Source organism: Salmo salar, chromosome 03, assembly GCF_965601325.2.
Source record: "Salmo salar chromosome 03, fSalSal1, whole genome shotgun sequence".
Classification (NCBI taxonomy): Eukaryota; Metazoa; Chordata; class Actinopteri; order Salmoniformes; family Salmonidae; genus Salmo; species Salmo salar.
This window is the reverse complement of record NC_138293.1, coordinates 8,039,540-8,059,150: the sequence shown is the minus strand read 5'-3', so window position 1 is coordinate 8,059,150 and position 19,611 is coordinate 8,039,540. Positions and strand designations below refer to the sequence as shown.

At 43.7% G+C, this 19,611-nt stretch overlaps 2 protein-coding genes across 2 annotated transcripts; both read left to right on the top strand.

Moving 5' to 3' along the window:
• Positions 1–5,452: 5,452 nt before the first annotated feature.
• On the top strand, positions 5,453–11,034 carry LOC145877464 (E3 ubiquitin-protein ligase rnf213-alpha-like). The gene is made up of 10 exons (XM_082973039.1): positions 5,453–5,547; positions 5,679–5,858; positions 5,967–6,133; positions 6,298–6,400; positions 7,777–7,885; positions 8,031–8,238; positions 8,419–8,618; positions 8,832–8,954; positions 9,090–9,200; positions 10,786–11,034. The coding sequence occupies exons 2-10, from the start codon at positions 5,704–5,706 to the stop codon at positions 11,032–11,034; spliced, it is 1,425 nt and encodes a 474-aa protein (XP_082829165.1). The 5' UTR covers positions 5,453–5,547; positions 5,679–5,703.
• Positions 11,035–11,130: 96 nt separating this feature from the next.
• LOC145877478 (E3 ubiquitin-protein ligase rnf213-alpha-like) lies at positions 11,131–12,337 on the top strand. Its single transcript, XM_082973061.1, has 4 exons — positions 11,131–11,217; positions 11,460–11,494; positions 11,589–11,692; positions 12,088–12,337. The coding sequence occupies exons 1-4, from the start codon at positions 11,142–11,144 to the stop codon at positions 12,320–12,322; spliced, it is 450 nt and encodes a 149-aa protein (XP_082829187.1). The 5' UTR covers positions 11,131–11,141; the 3' UTR covers positions 12,323–12,337.
• Positions 12,338–19,611: the final 7,274 nt, after the last annotated feature.

Here is a 19,611-nt window from a genome sequence, read left to right as displayed (position 1 = left end):
CAGAACAACAGTTTTCAGCTATGCTAACGTAATTGTAAAAGGGTTTTCTAATGATCAATTATCCTTTTAAAATGATAAACTTGGATTAGCTAACACAACGTGCCATTGGAACACAGGAGTGATGGTTGCTGATAATGGGCCTCTGTACGCCTATGTAGATATTCCATAAAAAATCTGCAGTTTCCAGCTACAATAGTCATTTACAACATTAACAATGTCTACACTGTATTTCTGATCGATTTGATGTTATTTTAATGGCCCAAAAAATTTGTTTTTCTTTCAAAGTGACCCCAAACTTTTGAACCAGTGTATTTGCTTGATGTTAGGTTGTTGACCGACAGTAGAAGACAGGTTCACTGGCTTTAACTGGGATCATGTCAACATTTAATGTATTTTTTATGTAACCTTCATTTAACCAGGCAACTGAATTGTGCAATGACGACCTTGGAAGAGACAAAACGTCGCCTGTGTGGACAAGGGCTAGAATTAAAAATGAAAACACAATATAAGACAAAACGGACAACACAGACAGACGACACTGGCAACAGCGCAAAAACAACAACATAATCAAATCAACATTTTATTTGTCACATACAAGTGTTTTAATTAGCACGTTCCCATTTTTAAACCTACGATTAAAGGGATAGTTCACCCAAATTACAACATTATATATTGCTTTCCTAATGTCAAGCTCTCAATGTGCGAGTTTGGAATGATAATGATACCATTCACGTGTCGCAATTTACTGCACTTGCGAGCTCCGGACAACACAAAATCGTCCCGAACAAAAGACTAGCATGTCAGAATTATCTGTCATAGATCTGTACATTTCGTGCTGTGTGAATACCTCTACAAGGGAGATTCTACACAATCGTTGTCTGTGGCCAATAGAAACATGACATGTGCTGTAGAACAGATTAATCAATTAGTTCATCTTTTTACAGCACAATAAGTTTAGCCTACATTCAGGATGTTTATGTGTATATTTCACACTGTTTTGTGAAAACAGCCAAATATATCCAAATCGGATTTTATTAACCACATTGTAGGCCAAATAGAACACATAGATTCTGAAGGATTTGACAAATAAGCTAATTGTTTTGCATTGCTATTTTGAATGACATTTTCAAATCAAACTTTATTTACACCAACGTTAGCGTTTGGAGACAGTGGGCAGGTCAACAAAAGCATGGATTGCAGTCTTAGACTGCTTACAGGGTAAGGAAACCAATATTACATTTTGTGATTTGAGTGAACTATCCCATTAAGACGGAGTTGAGTTGGGATATTTACTCACTCATGGCATCATTGGACCGTCCTGTTTTTTTGGTTTTTATCTTTATGCTCTGCATAGGCCTATGGCACCTGGTAACCCTAGGCCTTGACCTGAGTAGTTCACAACAGATGTGTGTGGGGTTTGAAAAGAACAGGGATAAATGCACAATATTACAGATTGATTTGGTCTGTGAAACTATTCATTAATATGCAAACTCAACTCTGTCTTAATCTTAGATATCAAATGGACACGTCATCAACCCAATGACTCTGCCAGTAAAGCCTGTCTCCTGTGCCAGCCTTCTCCCATTCCAAACATTGTCTGTTTACTTTACTTGACCTTGTTTTGTCCCTGCACCCACTCCATCCTCTCAATTCAGCAAATAGAGACATCAGTAGGAGTTCACTATCAGTTCCTCTAGTTTGCAATCACTAGGTCAATAGATACACAACACATGCTCTGCATATAATAATGTGCCATTTAGCAGACACTTTTATCCAAAGCGCCTTACAGTCATGCGTGAATACATTTTACATGTGGGTGGTCCCAGGAATCAAACCCACTACCCTGGCGTTACAAGCACCCTGCTCTACCAACTGAGCAATTTTGAAAGTCGTACACCCTTATGATACTAGGCTGTGCCATGCAGGGCAATTTTGTAGACAGATGTCCTAAATGATCAACTCTAAATTAAATAGGGTAATATGTTAATTCTAACCAATCGAAAACTAGGCTAGGTTAGCCTAGGCTACAGTGGAAGTCCAATATTTCTTTAGCATTTCCATGTAAAACAAGGCTATTCATTAGAAATCATTCAATTATGGAAACATCTTCATTTACAATCATTTCTGTAGCCTAATTTCACCAATCGAGCTCCATAAAATAGAAACCTGGAAGGCAAATAATACAAATGTTTTCATGTAACTACAATCTCATCTTTATTTAGGCTACATTAATCCTTGCAATTCCACATGAGAAACCCTCGTGTTTATAAGGAATCACAGCATTTGTACAATTTGACAGTTTACCTGGTAAGAATGGTAAGAATCAAACTAGTGAAGGACAGCCCATAGATTGTAAGAATCACACTAGTGAAGGACAGCCCAGAGATGGTAAGAATCACACTAGTGAAGGACAGCCCAGAGATGGTAAGAATCACACTAGTGAAGGACAGCCCATAGATGGTAAGAATCACACTAGTGAAGGACAGCCCATAGATGGTAAGAATCACACTAGTGAAGGACAGCCCAGAGATGGTAAGAATCACACTAGTGAAGGACAGCCCAGAGATGGTAAGAATCACACTAGTGAAGCACAGCCCAGAGATGGTAAGAATCACACTAGTGAAGGACAGCCCAGAGATGGTAAGAATCACACTAGTGAAGAACAGCCCAGAGATGTTAAGTGCATATATTTTCCACACACTGACGCATTTAGTTATGAGAAATCAGTTTTTTTATGTGCCAAATGTTTGTATAGAGTATATATGAATGTATGATAGTAGTTGAAGATACAGTATATATGAATGTATGATAGTAGTATCACATCAGTATATATGGTAGTTGAACTTTTACCAGGTTATGTACAGTATATACTGTATTGAAATGAGGCTGCCAACATGCTGATAGAAATGTCATAGTAAACATGCCAGTAACTATACTATGTTTCTGTCTCACTCCTCTGCCAGGTTCTGGATGTCTATGCATCTGTTTCCTGTGTTGAGCTCCTGGAACCCCATGCATTGGACTCTGATGCCCAGTGCCAGGACTGGCTGAAGCAGGTGAAAAGACTGAAGGGGTCTATGGAGCTGGTCTGCTCCCAGAGAAGCCTGAAGCAGTATGGAGAGAGGAGCCGGGAACTGTTTGACTACATCTGGTGAGGGAAATGTCCCTTTGAAAGACTACAGAGGGCCATTTGACTTTCTTTATTCATTTTATTTTTTAAGAAAGTCAATATGCGTTGTGAAAGAGGTGAAGACCTTCACTGTATAAAGTTCTGAATTCAAGGTGCTAGTCCATCCACACATGTTGGAATGAAGTAATAAAGCAAGCATATCCATGATATTCAAAAAGCAAGAACAAAAATATATAGTATCAGTCAAAAATCTAGACACTTACTCATTGAAGGGTTTTTCTTTATTTTTACTATTTTCTACATTGTAGAATAAAAACTATGAAATAACACATAAGGAATCATGTAGTAACCAAATGAGTGTTAAACAAATCAAAATATATTTTAGATTCTTGAAAGTAGCCACCCTTTGCCTTGATGACAGCTTTGTACACTCTTGGCATTCCCTCAACCAGCTTCACCTGGAATGCTTTTCCGATAGTCTTGAATGAGTTCCGATATATGCTGAGCACTTGTTGGCTGCTTTTCCTTCATTCTGCGGTCCAACTCATCCCAAACCATCTCAATTGGGTTGAGGTCGGGTGATTGTGGAGGCCAGGTCATTTGATGCAGTACTCCGTCACTCTCATTCTTGGTCAAATAACCTTTACACAGCCTGGAGGTGTGTTGGTTCATTGTCATGTTGAAAAACAAAGGATAGTCCCACTAAGCACAAACCAGATGGGATGGCATATTGCTGCAGAATGCTATGGTAGCCATGCTGGTTAAGTGTGCCTTGAATTCTAAATAAATCACTGACAGTGTTACCATCAATGCACCCCCACACCTTCACACCTCCTCCTCCATGCTTCACGGTGGGAACCATACACCCGGAGATCATCTGTTCACCTACTCTGCGTCAAACAAAGACAAGGACAGATTTCCACCGGTCTAATGAACATTGCTCATGTTTCTTGATCCAAGAAAGTCTCTTCTTCTTGTTGGTGTCCTCTAGTCGTGGTTTCTTTGCAGCAATTCGACCATAAAGGCCTGATTCACGCAGTCTCCTCTGAACAGTTGATGTTGAGATGTGTCTCTTGAACTCTGTGAAGCATTTATTTGGGCTGCAATCTGAAGTGCCGCTAACTCTAATGAACGTATCCTCTGTAGCGAGGTAACTCTGGGTCTTCCTTTCCTGTGGCGGTCCTCACGAGAGCCAGTTTCATCATAGCGCTTGATGGTTTTTGCGACTGCACTTGAAGAAACCTTAATGTCTAAAACTAATGCTGGACTCTCGCTTCTCTTTGCTTCTTTGAGCTGTTCTTTCCATAATATGGACTTGGTCTTTTACCAAATAGCCCTATCTTCTGTATACCACCCCAACCTCGTCACAACACAACTGGTTGGCTCAAACGCGTTACGACAGAAAGAAATTCCACAAATTAACTTTGAACAAGGCACACCTGTTAATTGAAATGTATTCAAGGTGACTACCTCATGAAGCTGGTTGAGAGAATGCCAAGTGTGTGCGAAGCTGTCATCAAGGCAAAGGGTGGCTACTTTGAAGAATATCAAATATCAAATATATTTTGAATTAACACTTTTTTTGGTTACTACATGATTCCATATGTGTTATTTCATAGTTTTGATGTCTGTGTTTGTGTTTTGATACAATGTAGAACATAGTAAAACTTATATATAAATAAATAAAAGCTAAGTAATTGTTTGTCTGAATTAACTTTCTCCCAGATATGGTTAATTCTTCCAGAATAAGTAAAGATTTGTCCTTGTTTGTTTTGTGTTTTTAGTAATCATTGGAACCGTATCTGCATCGTCTTTCTGTTTGTGGAACACATGCTGATAGGCTTTGAGTCTGAGGAGAGGGAGCTCAAGTCTCTGGTCCTTGATCACACTCGTACCATAGGCAAAGTGAGTTTATATCATATATTTTTGTTCTTTAAGTCAACATGCCACCAATTACATTTGTGCTTTGTTTATACTTCTACATAGTTTAAGTCTGATGGTTGCTAAACCTGAAATATGGGATGGAAATAAATGTAAATGTCAACCTGAGCTCTTGAACTATGTTAACGTATTGCAATTTTCTCATTGCATTGAACTTTGTGCGTAAAGGATAAATTCAGTATTTTACAAGTGAATGTTTAAACGGTTCCTAACCCTGGAACTTCAGCTAACTTTTGACACCACTAGCTAAAAACCAATGGGAGTAATGGGCGACAACTATGTCATTTAAAAAAAAAACATTCAACTGAAATCAACTCAATTGGTTGGATGTCATTTTAACTAATCTATGTGACTGCTAATTATCTCGTGTGGCAGATTCTGGCAAAAAACTCAGACGTAAAATCGGAGGAACCATTTGCGGCCATCATTACAGTACTGAAGACTTGCAAGCAAAAAGCAAGTGATCTGATTTGCAAGTAAGTCTATATGATATAATTTATTTAGTGTAAAAGTCTATTCATATTATATGTCTACATTATTCGCTGTGGTTGATAAGCTGTATACAGAATTTGATGTTTAATAACGGCAGCTATTTTTTTCTCTTTAGGTTTGGTTTCCAGTGCCGTGTGTGCATGGGGGAACCACAAGACCCCGTGGACCTGCCCTGCCACCACATGTTCTGTCTGACCTGTGTCAGAGGATGTCTCAACACAGGCCAAATGTACTGCCCCACGTGCAAACACGAACTCCCAGATGACTTCGAGGTCAAAGTGACTGAGGACATAAGGTGGGTGTGTTTTACCCTTTTTTTTAAATCTGGATAACCAATGATAAAGGACATGTCTTTCCCTGTTAACCGTCTTATCTGTCTAATCTGTCTACTATGGTTTTGCAGAGCTTGCATCACACTAAACGCTCAGTTCAGGCAGAGTTGCAATGCGTTTTTCATAGACCTGGTCACTACTGTGTGCTTCAAGGACAACATCCCCCCATCAAAAGGTGTCATCCTGCACCTGTTGTCCTTCCTCATGGTTGAGACAGAACCCATCCCACTCATCAGAGGTACCCTCAACACACACACACACACTAGCCAAAATTATAGAGTTTAGATTCCATTTGTTCCTGTATTCTTTTTGACATTTTAAGCATTAAACAGACCAGAGGGAAGATTGTGGCTCAGTAAAATGTTTTTATCTGTGTTCTGATATGTATTATATTTGTACCAGCACAAAGTCAGATACACACCAAAGATTTCTCACCATTTGATGAGTCTATGGACAAGAATCCTGTGGTGCGATCAGTGATACTCAAGCTTCTGCTCAAGTACACGTGAGTGAACCAGGAAATAAATGTTGTTTATACACTATATATACAAAAGTATGTGGACACCCCTTCAAATGAGTGGATTCAGCTATTTCAGCCACACCCGTTGCTGACAGGTGTATAAAATCGAGCACACAGCAATGCGATCTCCATAGACAAACATTGGCAGTAGAATGGCCTTACTGAAGAGCTCTGTGACTTTCAACATGGCACCGTCATAGGATGCCACCTTTCCAGAAAGTCAGTTCGTAAAATGTTTGCCTTGCTGGACCTGCCCCGGTCAACTGTAAGTGCTGTTATTGTGAAGTGGAAACGTCTAGGAGCAACAATGGCTCAGCTGCGAAGTGGTAGGCCACAAAAGCTCACAGAACGGGACCATTGAGAGCTGAAGCGTTTACTGCGTAAAAACTGTCTGTCCTTGTTTGCAACACTCCACTACCGAGTTCCAAACTGCCTCTGGAAGCAACGTCAGCACAAGGACTGTTTGTCGGGAGCTTCATGAAATGGGTTTCCATGGCCGAGCAGCCGTACACAAGCCTAAGATCACCATGCGCAATGCCAAGCGTCGGCTGGAGTGGTGTAAAGCTTGCCGCCATTGGACTCTGGAGCAGTGGAAACGTGTTCTCTGGCGTGATGACTCACGCTTCACCATCTGGCAGTCTGACGGACGAATCTGGGTTTGGCGGATGCCAGGAGAATGCTACCTGCCCCAATGTTTAGTGCCAACTGTAAAGTTTGGTGGAAGCGGAATAATGGTCTGGGGCTGTTTTTCATGGTTCGGGCTCGGCCCCTTAGTTCCAGTGAAGGGAAATCGTAACGCTACAGCATACAATGACATTATAGACGATTCTGTGCTTCCAACTTTGTGGCAACAGTTTGGGGAAGGCCCTTTCCTGTTTCAGCATGACAATGCCCCCCGTGCACAAAGCGAGGTCCATACAGAAATGGTTTGTCAAGATCGGTGTGGAAGAACTTGATTGGCCTACACAGAGACCTGACCTCAACCCCATCGAACACCTTTGGGATGAATTTGAATGCCAACTGCAAGCCAGGCCTAATCGCCCAACATTAGTACCCAATCTCACTAATGCTCTTGTGGCTGAATGGAAGCAAGTTTCGCAGCAATGTTCCAACATCTAGTGGAAAGCCTTCCCAGAAGAGTGGAGGCTGTTATAGCAGCAAGGGGGGGGGGGACCAACTCCATATTAATGCCCATGATTTTGGAATGAGATGTTTGACGAGCTGGTGTCCACATACTTTTCGTCATGTAGTGTATCACTGCAATGCTGCTGTAACCAGCAACGCAATTCAGTTGGTTTCAGATGTTATCAAACATTTGACTGAAAATTAACTCTTTTTTAATTTTTTTTTTTTTTTTTTAGCTTTGATGACGTCAAAGAATATCTGCAGCAGTATTTGACATTGATAGAAGAGAGCAACATTCTAGAGGATAAAAATGAACTTTATGCGCTCTACATCAACTGCCTTGAGGTAGGATCTGACAGGATTTCACCCTAAATCAATGGAGTGCTATCACTATTCTATTTGTAAAAGAGGTCTTCTAACCTCAACGGGACTTTATGGATAAATAAAGGTTAAATAAATAGAATAGATGTTTATAACTGTTTTTCTGCAGGACTCCATGTTCGACAGAAAGCCACATGAATGCCAGAAGCCTGCAGATCAGCAGGCCTACCTGCAGAATGAGACTGAGTTCTTGCGTCACTTCCTGGACTTTGTCACTGCGTCGGCTGAGACCGTCACAATAGAGTACCTGCAACAGATCGCGAGGGTCCGTCTATGCCTGGACATGGCTGCACACCTGCTCCATAGCATACAGTCTGGTAAAAACACTCAGTCAATATGGCGTCATGAATTCTGATCCTTGTTGCTTTAAAAATTGTGCATGTTGGTGTAAATGAATTATAGTTGTTTTTTTATACGGAATGTTTTATAAAGAATGCTTGCAATCACTTTGACTGACTGATCCAAGATCTGTCCTCGGTTCCTCACATTGTGTGCAGGGGAATGTGAAAATCCTCAGGATGTTGTCGAGGAGTTCCTGTGTGCTGTTAGGAGCCTGTGTAAGGAGAGTAAGAACGACTGGTACCGGGTTTACCTGATCCGCAACGTCAGCAGCCAGCACGGTGTAGAGTATGTCCAGAGAATGCTGAAGGATACAGAGAAGTACAGGTGGCTTTTTCCTGAAGAGTTGCAGCAGCAGGTACATCACAGGGTTTCATGAAACGTTTCATACAACTCCATTTGTTTTAAACTGTTGAAATTACCCATCGGTCCTGTTTCCTGTTCTCTATTGTTTACAAACATGTTTCTAAAGAGGACCTGAGCGGGTTAGATACAATGATGTGTATTTCCTAGCTAGTACTGTGAAGGACGATGTTCTAGATATCAGGGTCTTCCATCGTCTTGTATGCAGAATGAAGATGTTGGCCAGATGGACCAGTATCTCGTCTATGGAGACGACTACCAGGATATCCGCGAGGCTGTTGCCAAAGCAGTACTAGAGGACAGTGTGCAGGAGATTGAGGATACCTGTCAGGTATTAGTTTAACTCCACTAAACTCAATACCACTGTATGTAATGTGTGTGTGTGTGTGTATTAGTTTTATTAAAACTATTTCTAACCTAAGAGTTTATGGATGTTTGGTGAATTTGTCCTCATCTTTTGTTGTAGAGATGTACTGCACCTGCAAGGAGGCGGACCTTGTATGTCCTGCTGTCTCTTTTCAGAGAAGTCACCAGTCTGTACCGAGCAGCCAACACAGGCCTCCACCCCACCCCTAAGGTAGGAAGACAGGCCTCCACCCCTAAGGTAGGAACACAGGCCTCTACTCCGCCCCTAAGGTAGGAATACAGGCCTCTACCCCACCCCTAAGGTAGGAAGACAGGCCCCTACCCCACCCCTAAGGTAGGAAGACAGGCCTCTACCCCGCCCCTAAGGTAGGAATACAGGCCTCCACCCCACCCCTAAGGTAGGAAGACAGGCCTCTACCCCGCCCCTAAGGTAGGAATACAGGCCTCCACCCCACCCCTAAGGTAGGAAGACAGGCCTCCACCCCACCCCTAAGGTCGGAACACAGGCCTCTACCCCGCCCCTAAGGTAGGAAGACAGGCCTCTACCCCGCCCCTAAGGTAGGAATACAGGCCTCCACCCCACCCCTAAGGTAGGAAGACAGGCCTCTACCCCGCCCATAAGGTAGGAACACAGGCCTCTACCCCGCCCCTAAGGTAGGAATACAGGCCTCCACCCCACCCCTAAGGTAGGAAGACAGGCCTCTACCCCGCCCATAAGGTAGGAACACAGGCCTCTACCCCACCCCTAAGGTAGGAACACAGGCCTCTACCCCGCCCCTAAGGTAGGAACACAGGCCTCTACCCCGCCCCTAAGGTAGTAATACAGGCCTCTACCCCGCCCCTAAGGTAGGAAGACAGGCCTCCACCCCACCCCTAAGATAGGAAGACAGGCCTCTACCCCGCCCATAAGGTAGGAACACAGGCCTCTACCCCACCCCTAAGGTAGGAACACAGGCCTCTACCCCGCCCCTAAGGTAGGAAGACAGACCTCTACCCCGCCCATAAGGTAGGAACACAGGCCTCTACCCCACCCCTAAGGTAGTAATACAGGCCTCTACCCCGCCCCTAAGGTAGGAAGACAGACCTCTACCCCGCCCCTAAGATAGGAAGACAGGCCTCTACCCCTAAGGTAGGAACACAGGCCTCTACCCCGCCCCTAAGGTAGGAAGACAGGCCTCCACCCCTAAGGTAGGAACACAGGCCTCTACCCCACCCCTAAGGTAGGAATACAGGCCTCTACCCCACCCCTAAGGTAGGAACACAGGCCTCCACCCCACCCCTAAGGTAGGAAGACAGGCCTCCACCCCTAAGGTAGGAAGACAGGCCTCCACCCCTTCCCCTAAGGTAGGAACACAGGCCTCCACCCCACCCCTAAGGTAGGAAGACAGGGCTCTACCCCACCCCTAAGGTAGGAAGACAGGCCTCTACCCCACCCCTAAGGTAGGAAGACAGGCCTCCACCCCGCCCCTAAGATAGGAAGACAGGCCTCCACCCCACCCCTAAGGTAGGAAGACAGGCCTCCACCCCACCCCTAAGGTAGGAAGACAGGCCTCCACCCCGCCCCTAAGGTAGGAAGACAGGCCTCTACCCCACCCCTAAGCTATACACGTTAGACCATCTCCTTCAACTCCACATCAGAGGGAAAACTGTTAGCCCACAACTAACGATAGAGTTGGCAAACTATTCTGATTTTTATGTTATAATAGTTATACTTTGAATTATATTGACTTTTTGTAGACTTCAGAAAATCCCAATTACATTTATCCAAAATGGCTGACTTTGTTTTATTCCTCCAGCAATGCAAAGCACTTGAGGACTTCATCGAGGGATCAAGGTACCTAAATTGCAGGGAAGTGAGGGACTTTGCCAAAGAATTGGTTCACAACAGGATGGGAGGACTGAGTGTCCTGGCAGACCGGTCCAGTGTGGAGCACACCCTTATAGAGCTGGTTGTCCACATGTCTGCTGTGCTGCTCACTGGGACAGAAGGGCTGCTCACACCTCTTCAGCAGCTTGGCCTGTCTCCCAACAATATGCTGGTATGATTCTCATCAGCACCTCTCAATATCTTACATTGACTTTCTCCTTGTTGACTGTGAGAGTTGTCTTTATCTGCTTATGTCTATCCCAACAGAGTGCCTTTCAACCCACAATGCCTGAGGACATGCTGGCTGTCGCTCAAAGGCTTATAACACAGAGTGAAGTGGATTATGGACTCTCCTGGTACTGTAAGTACAGACATTTTGAATCCTAACCTGATAAATGCATGTACTGTAACTTGAACTTTGAGTAAATCATCCGAGTTACACCTCTGTGAAATTGTATTTGTTAACATCGTGCTACAGGAAGCATATAGACAGTATAGACATATAAATTAATTGTTATTTTCAGATTCAGCTAATACAATTTTGGGTTAAAAACAATGACATTTCTGTAATAATAAGCTCAGTTTTGAGTCAAATCTCAACAGCTTGTCCGAATGGTCACCCCTGTGTTGTGGATAAGGTAAGCAAAGTTCTTCATGTAAAATTGCGTTAGTTTCATATTTTATGTTCATTAGCTAAGCAAACAGCCAACTGATTTACTCACTCTATTGCAGTGTGGTCAACCCACCCATAAGGCACAATGTCTAGAGTGTAGGGTGGAGATTGGAGGGGAGAACCATGTTCCCTTGACTGGTTTCCAGAAGATGGAGCTACAGCAGTAAGTCAGCTCTCTAAGGGCCCAACATTGATATTACTGCCAAAGCATCAGAGTAGGAGTGCTGATGTAAGATCAGTTTGGCCTTTAAAATAATACTAAAGTATATGGACAGGAGGGACCTGATCCTAGACCAGCACTCCCACCGCTCTTAGAAAAAGGGTTCTTCATCTATCCCCATAGGATAAGTCTTTGAAGAACCCTTTTGGTTCCATGTACAACTCTTTCCACAGAGGGTTCTACATGGAACCCCAAAGGGTCCAACCTGGAACCAAAAAGGGTTCCTACGAAGACAAGAACCCTTTTGGAACCCTTTTTTTCTTAGAGTGTTTTCTGATCCGTTTTATACATGGCTCCAGATCTCATGTCATGACCAATAACTGAACGTGTCCTCTTAGGGGAGATCTCACAAGGACTGGCCACATCCTGGGAGACCCTCAGAGGAGGGACAACCCAGACACCCTGGACACCAAAAACATGTCCCTCACCCCCTTCATCCTGGTCAGACTGCTCACCCACCTGGGCATGCTGAGAGGGGCCTCAGAGCAGCCACAGGTAGGCCATCTTGTCTGCCAAAGGCTGCCAACTCTTTCTGGCTTTATGGGTCCGGTGTGTGAAAGAACAGTGCCTTAATTAAGTAGGGAGTCCACCCACACTGCCAAGAGGGATTGCTTTGGTGATGAAGTTCCACTTCCTTGTATTATAAAATACATTTTACCAATAGAAATATGATAATTCATGTTATTAATTGTTCAGTGGGTTCTTTCTTGAACATATCATCAACATTAAAGTCGGATTTCATAACATAAATCTGATTCATAAGCATCGAGCTCTATTGACAGAGGTGCAGGTTTCTAGTAACAATTTTTGAGGATTTTATATTTTGGGGTTATTCACCTTCAAAGTTGTTTCTGAGGGTCGCTAAAAGCAAAATATGCATGACGAGCTAAATTTAAATGTAAAAGGCTTTGTATATAAAAAGCTTGGTATACAGTGGGGGAAAAAGTATTTGATCCCCTGCTGATTTTGTACGTTTGCCCACTGACAAAGAAAGGATCAGTCTATAATTTTAATGGTAGGTTTATTTGAACAGTGAGAGACAGAATAACAAAAAAATACCCAGAAAAACGCATGTAAAAAACGTTATAAATTGATTTGCATTTTAATGAGGGAAATAAGTATTCGACCCCCTCTCAATCAGAAAGATTTCCTGCTCCCAGGTGTCTTTTATACAGGTAACGAGCTGAGATTAGGAGCTCACTCTTAAAGGGAGTGCTCCTAACCGCAGCTTGTTACCTGTAAAAAAGACACCTGTCCACAGAAGCAATCAATCAGATTCCAAACTCTCCACCATGGCCAAGACCAAAGAGCTCTCCAAGGATGTCAGGGACAAGATTGTAGACCTACACAAGGCTGGAATGGGCTATAAGACCATCGCCAAGCAACTTGGTGAGAGGGTGTCAGCATTTGGTGCGATTATTCTCAAATGGAAGAAACACAAAAGAACTGTCAATATCCCTTGGCCTGGGGCTCCATGCAAGATCTCACCTCGTGGAGTTGCAATGATCATGAGAACGGTGAGGAATCAGCCCAGAACTACACGGGAGGATCTTGTCAATGATCTCAAGGCAGCTGGGACCATAGTCACCAAGAAAACAATTGGTAACACACTACGCCGTGAAGGACTGAAATCCTGCAGCGCCCGCAAGGTCCCCCTGCTCAAGAATACATATACATGCCCGTCTGAAGTTTGCCAATGAACATCTGAATGACTCAGAGGACAACTGGTGAAAGTGTTGTGGTCAGATGAGACCAAAATGGAGCTCTTTGACATCAACTCAACTCGCTGTGTTTGGAGGAGAAGGAATGCTGCCTATGACCCCAAGAACACCATCTCCACTGTCAAACATGGAGGTGGAAACATTATGCTTTGGGGGTGTTTTTCATCTAAGGGGACAGGACAACTTCACCGCATCAAAGGGACGATGGACGGGGCCATGTACCGTCAAATCTTGGGTGAGAACCTCCTTCCCTCAGCCAGGGCATTGAAAATGGGTCGTGGCTGGGTATTCCAGCATGACAATGACCCAAAACACACGGCCAAGGCAACAAAGGAGTGGCTCAAGAAGAAGCACATTAAGGTCCTGGAGTGGCCAAGGGAGTCTCCAGATCTTAATCCCATAGAAAATCTGTGGAGGGAGCTGAAGGTTCGAGTTGCCAAATGTCAGCCTCGAAACCTTAATGACTTGGCGAAGATCTGCAAAGAGGAGTGGGACAAAATCCCTCCTGAGATGTGTGCAAACCTGGTGGCCAACTACAAAAAACGTCTGCCCTCTGTGATTGCCAAGAAGTGTTTTGCCACCAAGTACTAAGTCATGTTTTGCAGAGGGGTCAAATACTTATTTCCCTCATTAAAATGCAAATCATTTTATAACATTTTTGACATGCGTTTTTCTGGATTATTTTGTTGTTATTCTGTCTCTCACTGTTCAAATAAACCTACTATTAAAATTATAGAATGATCATTTCTTTGTAAGTGAGCAAACGTACAAAATCAGCAGGGGATCATATACTTTTTCCCCCCACTGTACTACTCATCTGTCATCAGATTCAACTGAGACACCTCAGGCTCCAATCTATCGGTATCTTCCACTCTTGGGCAGCCTCCGTCAGGTTTAAAGGCACACACAAAGAAGTTCTTCTGGCTACATGGTTTATCATTCCATTTGCCGGTTTTTGAGAAGATGAATAGAGATGGAGATATTAAATGAAAGAAATGATTAGTATTCTTAGAATATGTCATGATATGTCATCAACAAAAATAAAATGAAACATTTTCTTTCCTCTCATCCCCACAACACCACCTGGAATAAAAAAAAAGGTCCCAGAATATTCTAGAAGAAGTGCCAGTACTCAAGCAGTAGAAATGTAGGGGTTTCACCAGCACAATTCAAACCACAGCCAGTTATCCCTCCCCTCTCTTGCTTATTGAGCCAGTTCATCTCCATGCAACGTCCATCACCGGATGGTTGCTTGGGTTCCTGAATCCAGGCAGAGAAATCCATATTAGACCCATCGGCCCAGAGGAAGTTGCTAGCCTGTGAGAGAGAGAGAGCAGGACATATAACTGACCAAAACATAGGGGCAAGCAAGGGGGTATAACTGGTTTTGCCCACCTGCTTTTGCTGGCCAATTTGAACAGTGAACACTACTTGTTTTGAGATTCATTTTAGTCAATTAATACAGTTGCATTCTTTCCCCATACATTTTTGTCATTTAGCAGACGCTCTTATCCAGAGCGACTTACGGTAGTGAATGCATACATTTCATACATTTTATTTCTTTGTACTGGTCCCCTGTGGGAATTGAACCCACAACCCTGGCGTTGCAAACACCATGCTCTACCAACTGAGCCACATGGGACTATACACACACTATTGATATACAGTGAGTGCACATATCATTAGGACCACCTGCTCTTTCCGTGACATCAACTGACCAGGGGAATCCAGGTTAAAGCTATGATCTCTTGTTGATGTCACTTGTTGAATCCACTTTAATCCGTATAGATGAAGGAAGGGAGACAGGTAAAAGAAGGATTTTTAAGCCTTGAGACAAATGAGACATGGATTGTGTATGTGTGCCATTCAGTGGGTGAATGGACAAGACAACTGATTTAAGGGCCTTTGAACGGGGTATGGTAGTAGGTGCCAGGCACACCTGTTTGTATCAAGAACTACAACTCTGCTGGGTTTTTCACACTCAACAGTCTCCCATGTGTATCAAGGATGGTCCACCAAGGACATCCAGCCAACTTGACACAACTGAATATTAGGAAATTGTTCCTGTTTGGTATACTCAGTGTAAATACTTATGGTAATATACTGATGGTAATATATACATGTAAACAGGAGTAATAGTGACCAGTAGCAGGATAAATAGATTAGAAATAGATAACATTCTAATGGTAATGGCAACCAATAATCAGTACACAGCAGCGTAATGGAGTAATGCATAAAATCAATAGTCGTTCTGTTACGTGAGTATTCATTTACCATTTGGGTGTGTTTGTCTCCCCCTGCTGGTTGTTTTAGATATGCCCAGTTAATGTTACCTTGACCTCTGTCATGTGACCTGGCTCATCAGGAAGTTAAGTTGTTTTAATTTAGAGCTCCTCACATTTATTGTTTCAGCCTCCTGAGGGAAAAGAGGCATTGCCGTGCCTTCTTCACGACTGTTCTGGTGTGAGAGGACCATGTTAAGTCCTCAGTGATGTGGATACCGAGGAACTTTCAGCTCTTGACCCTCTCCAAACCTCTGGTGTCCTGGAACTACACTGCCAGTTCTCTGACCTTCTTCCTGTAGGCTGTCTCATTGCCGTTGGTGACCAGGCCTACCATTGTTGTGTTGTCAGCAAACTTGATGGAGTTGGCGTCATGCGTGGCCACCAATGTTCCCTCAATTTTTTTCCGGCACTGAGCAAATTTCAGCTCTGCTGAGCACAAAATTGAATATTCAGTAACTTCCAGTGCACGTTTACTGTGAACACTGAGGCTGTATCTGCTTTAAGTTACAGCCAAGTAGGTTACTGTAGCTATTTGATCATAACTGTAATGTATACGCAGGGAGTCAGGAAACAAGTGCAGAAGGTGAGTTTAATAATAATAAACATGAATAATATACAAAACAGGAGAAGCGTACTGAATGTAACCAAAACCAATACTGCCTGATGAGTAATGCTACAGTGGGCTAGATAAAGGGTAAGTAATCAGGGTAGTGATGAAGTCCAGGTGAGACTAATGATGGGGCACAGGTGTGCATAATGATCGGTTACCAGGACCGGTGGTTAGTAAACCGGCGACATCAAGCGCCAAAGCGGGAGTAGACGTGACGATACCCCCCCCATTGACGCCCAGCTCCAGCTGAAGATTGACACCGGTCAGGGGGACAGCTCGAGGGTGAGGAGCGGGCCAGTGTGGATTGCGAAGTTGGAAATCTCAGATGACGTTGGGATCTAGAATGTCATCCATCGGAATCCAACACTGCTCCTCTGAACCTTACCCCTCCCAGTCCACCACATACTGAAGCCGACCCCCACAACATCCAAGAGGGATCTGATGGCATAGGCGGGGCTTCCCTCGATGTCCAGGGGAGGCCTCCGGAGGGGTGTCGTGGGGATGGCATCAGCCAGGGGTCCAGGAACCACCGGCCTGAGGAGGGAAACATGAAAAAAGGGTAAGATCCGGTAGTTGGTGGGGAGCTGTAATCTATATGTCACCTTGTTGACCCTCTGGAGGACCTTGAACGGCCCCATAAACCGGGGGCTCAGCTTCATACAGGACAGGCGGAGTGGGAGGTTCCTGGTGGAGAGCCAGACGCGATCACCAGGATGGAACACGGGAGCCTCACTACGGTGGCGATCCACCTGCTCCTTCTGGCGGCGGACGATGCGCTGGAGCCTCACTTGGGCATCTTTCCAAACATTTTCTGCGTGCCTGAACCACTCGTCAACCGCAGGAGCTTCGGTCTGGCTCGGGGTCTATTTAGCCATGGCTGGCTGATAACCCAGAACACACTGGAAGGGAGTCAGCCCGGTGGAGGAGTGACGCAATGAATTCTGGGCGTACTCCGAAGGAATCGTGCCCGCTCCCCCTGCCTCTCCTAGCAGTGACTCTTCAGGAACCTCCCCAGCTCCTGGTTCATCCTCTCCACCTGCCCGTCAGACTGAGGCCGGTACCCGGAAGTGAGGCTGACCGTGACCCCCAGCTTCTCCATGAAGGCTTTCCATACCCGTGATGTGAATTGGGCACCACGGTCAGAGACGATGTCCTCCGGAAGGCCATAGTTCCGGAAGACCTGCTGGAACAGTACCTCAGCGACCTGGAGAGTGGTAGGGAGACCACAGAGAGGGATAAAACAACAGGATTTAGACAATCTGTCCACAACAACCATAATAGTGGTGAAACCATCAGATGGAGGGAGATCAGTACCCCAGTTGTTGACATTAACCTGTTTAACCACTTGTCCTTCAGACAAGGAGGTGACTGAAAATTGTGTTGTTGTTTGATGCAAGAAACCACTTTACAAAATAGAATGCATTATTACAGAGAGTCAGACAAATTATGCTACACTCTGCCTATTGGCTACTTAACTTATTCAAGCCTGTCTCAAAATACAACACTGCCCCTTTAAGACATAAAAATGCTCTTTACTTGACTTGCTTTTCAAAGATGAAAAGAAATGTAAACGTTTTGAGCTCTTGTAGGAAGCAATCCCTCCCATATTGCTGACTACAAATGATCTATAACTTGGCTAATAACTCACTAACTGGCAAAGGATATGAACAAAATGTGCACATGTGGCTACATGCAGCTCTCACTGTGATCTCTAAACAAGCACATCTACTCACGACCACAGCTGTAAACACAGTCCAGATCAAAGTAAATGGCACAAATCCATATATGGCAATGGTCTATTTGCATATAGGCCTACTGCAGCTCTGATTGGTTATGCCTCACCAGTCTGTGTAGAGTACGGGCTGAGTCGTGCGTGTCAATCATATCTGTTCTACATGTTGCACTTCTATCTGAACATTCTGAAACGTTATGTCCTCCGATTTCAGCCCCTTCATAATATACTGTAATCATTATCTTCATCCTCCTGGTCGGCTACTCCTCCCACACATTACACCAATAGACATTAGGGTGTATTGGTATTTGTCCCCATCAGCCTGCTAAATATTGGTATGAGGCCAGGTCCAAAAAATGTCAGGCAAAGATTATTGGTGAATGAAGATATTTGTAGCAATGCATGATGTCTCAAATTAAAATAACTGAAGCAATATCAACATCATTCATTATGAAAATAGATTCACAAAGAGCAAGAAATCGATGTACAGAAGTCTCAAGTACACTGTGTTTAGCCTTTTTAAACACAGTCCTTTTTGTAAAATCTTGACTGTGATGGAAATCTTGAACTGACAAAGGCTTTGTCTTTGAACCATGGGCTTTCTCTAACATTTTGTAGAGTTTTGGTGTGGTTGTGATGTCTGAGACTAAGCTATAAGGCAAAAGGTATCTGACAGTGCAGAGGTACTGGTGAGGCTATGGGAGAACAGACAGACAGAGACCAAGCATGAGGACAGAAGCAGTTGGGGGGCCATGACAACTCTTCTGGATTTTATCATGATGATCAATTTGAATAGTGAAGACAAGCAGCTGTTATAGTGTCTTTAGTTTAGCTGCGTTTTAGCCTTCAAAAGTGGTTCAGACCCACATTTTAGGAGATAAGGCTAGATAAGGCAGTTGCCTAAACCTGATTGCACTGCATTCCCCAGCACCTGCATTTTAGAGCCAACCTCACTCTCACCTTGATTTCAATTGCACAGTCAAAAATTACTCTTGTACCATTAGTGGAAGAGCAAGTTGTGTTTCAGCTGCGGTTTGTGGCTGAACTAACCTCATGAACATGTTTTAGGACAAATAAACCATCATTTATCAAGGAATGTAAAACTCATTCTCTACACATTATCTTACTACAATTTATTTCACATTGACATAATAATAATAATAATATAATGTGCCATTTAGCAGACACTTTTATCCAAAGCGTCTTACAGTCATGCGTGAATACATTTTACATGTGGGTGGTCCCAGGAATCAAACCCACTACCCTGGTGTTACAAGCACCCTGCTCTACCAACTGAGCAATTTTGAAAGTCGTACACCCTTATAATACTAGGCTGTGCCATGCAGGGCAATTTTGTAGACAGATGTCCTAAATGATCAACTCTAAATTGAACAGGGTAATATATTAACTCTCACCATCGAAAACAAGACTAGGTTAGCCTAGGCTACAGTGGAAGTCCAATATTTCTTTAGCATTTCCATGTAAAACAAGGCTATTCATTAGAAATCATTCAA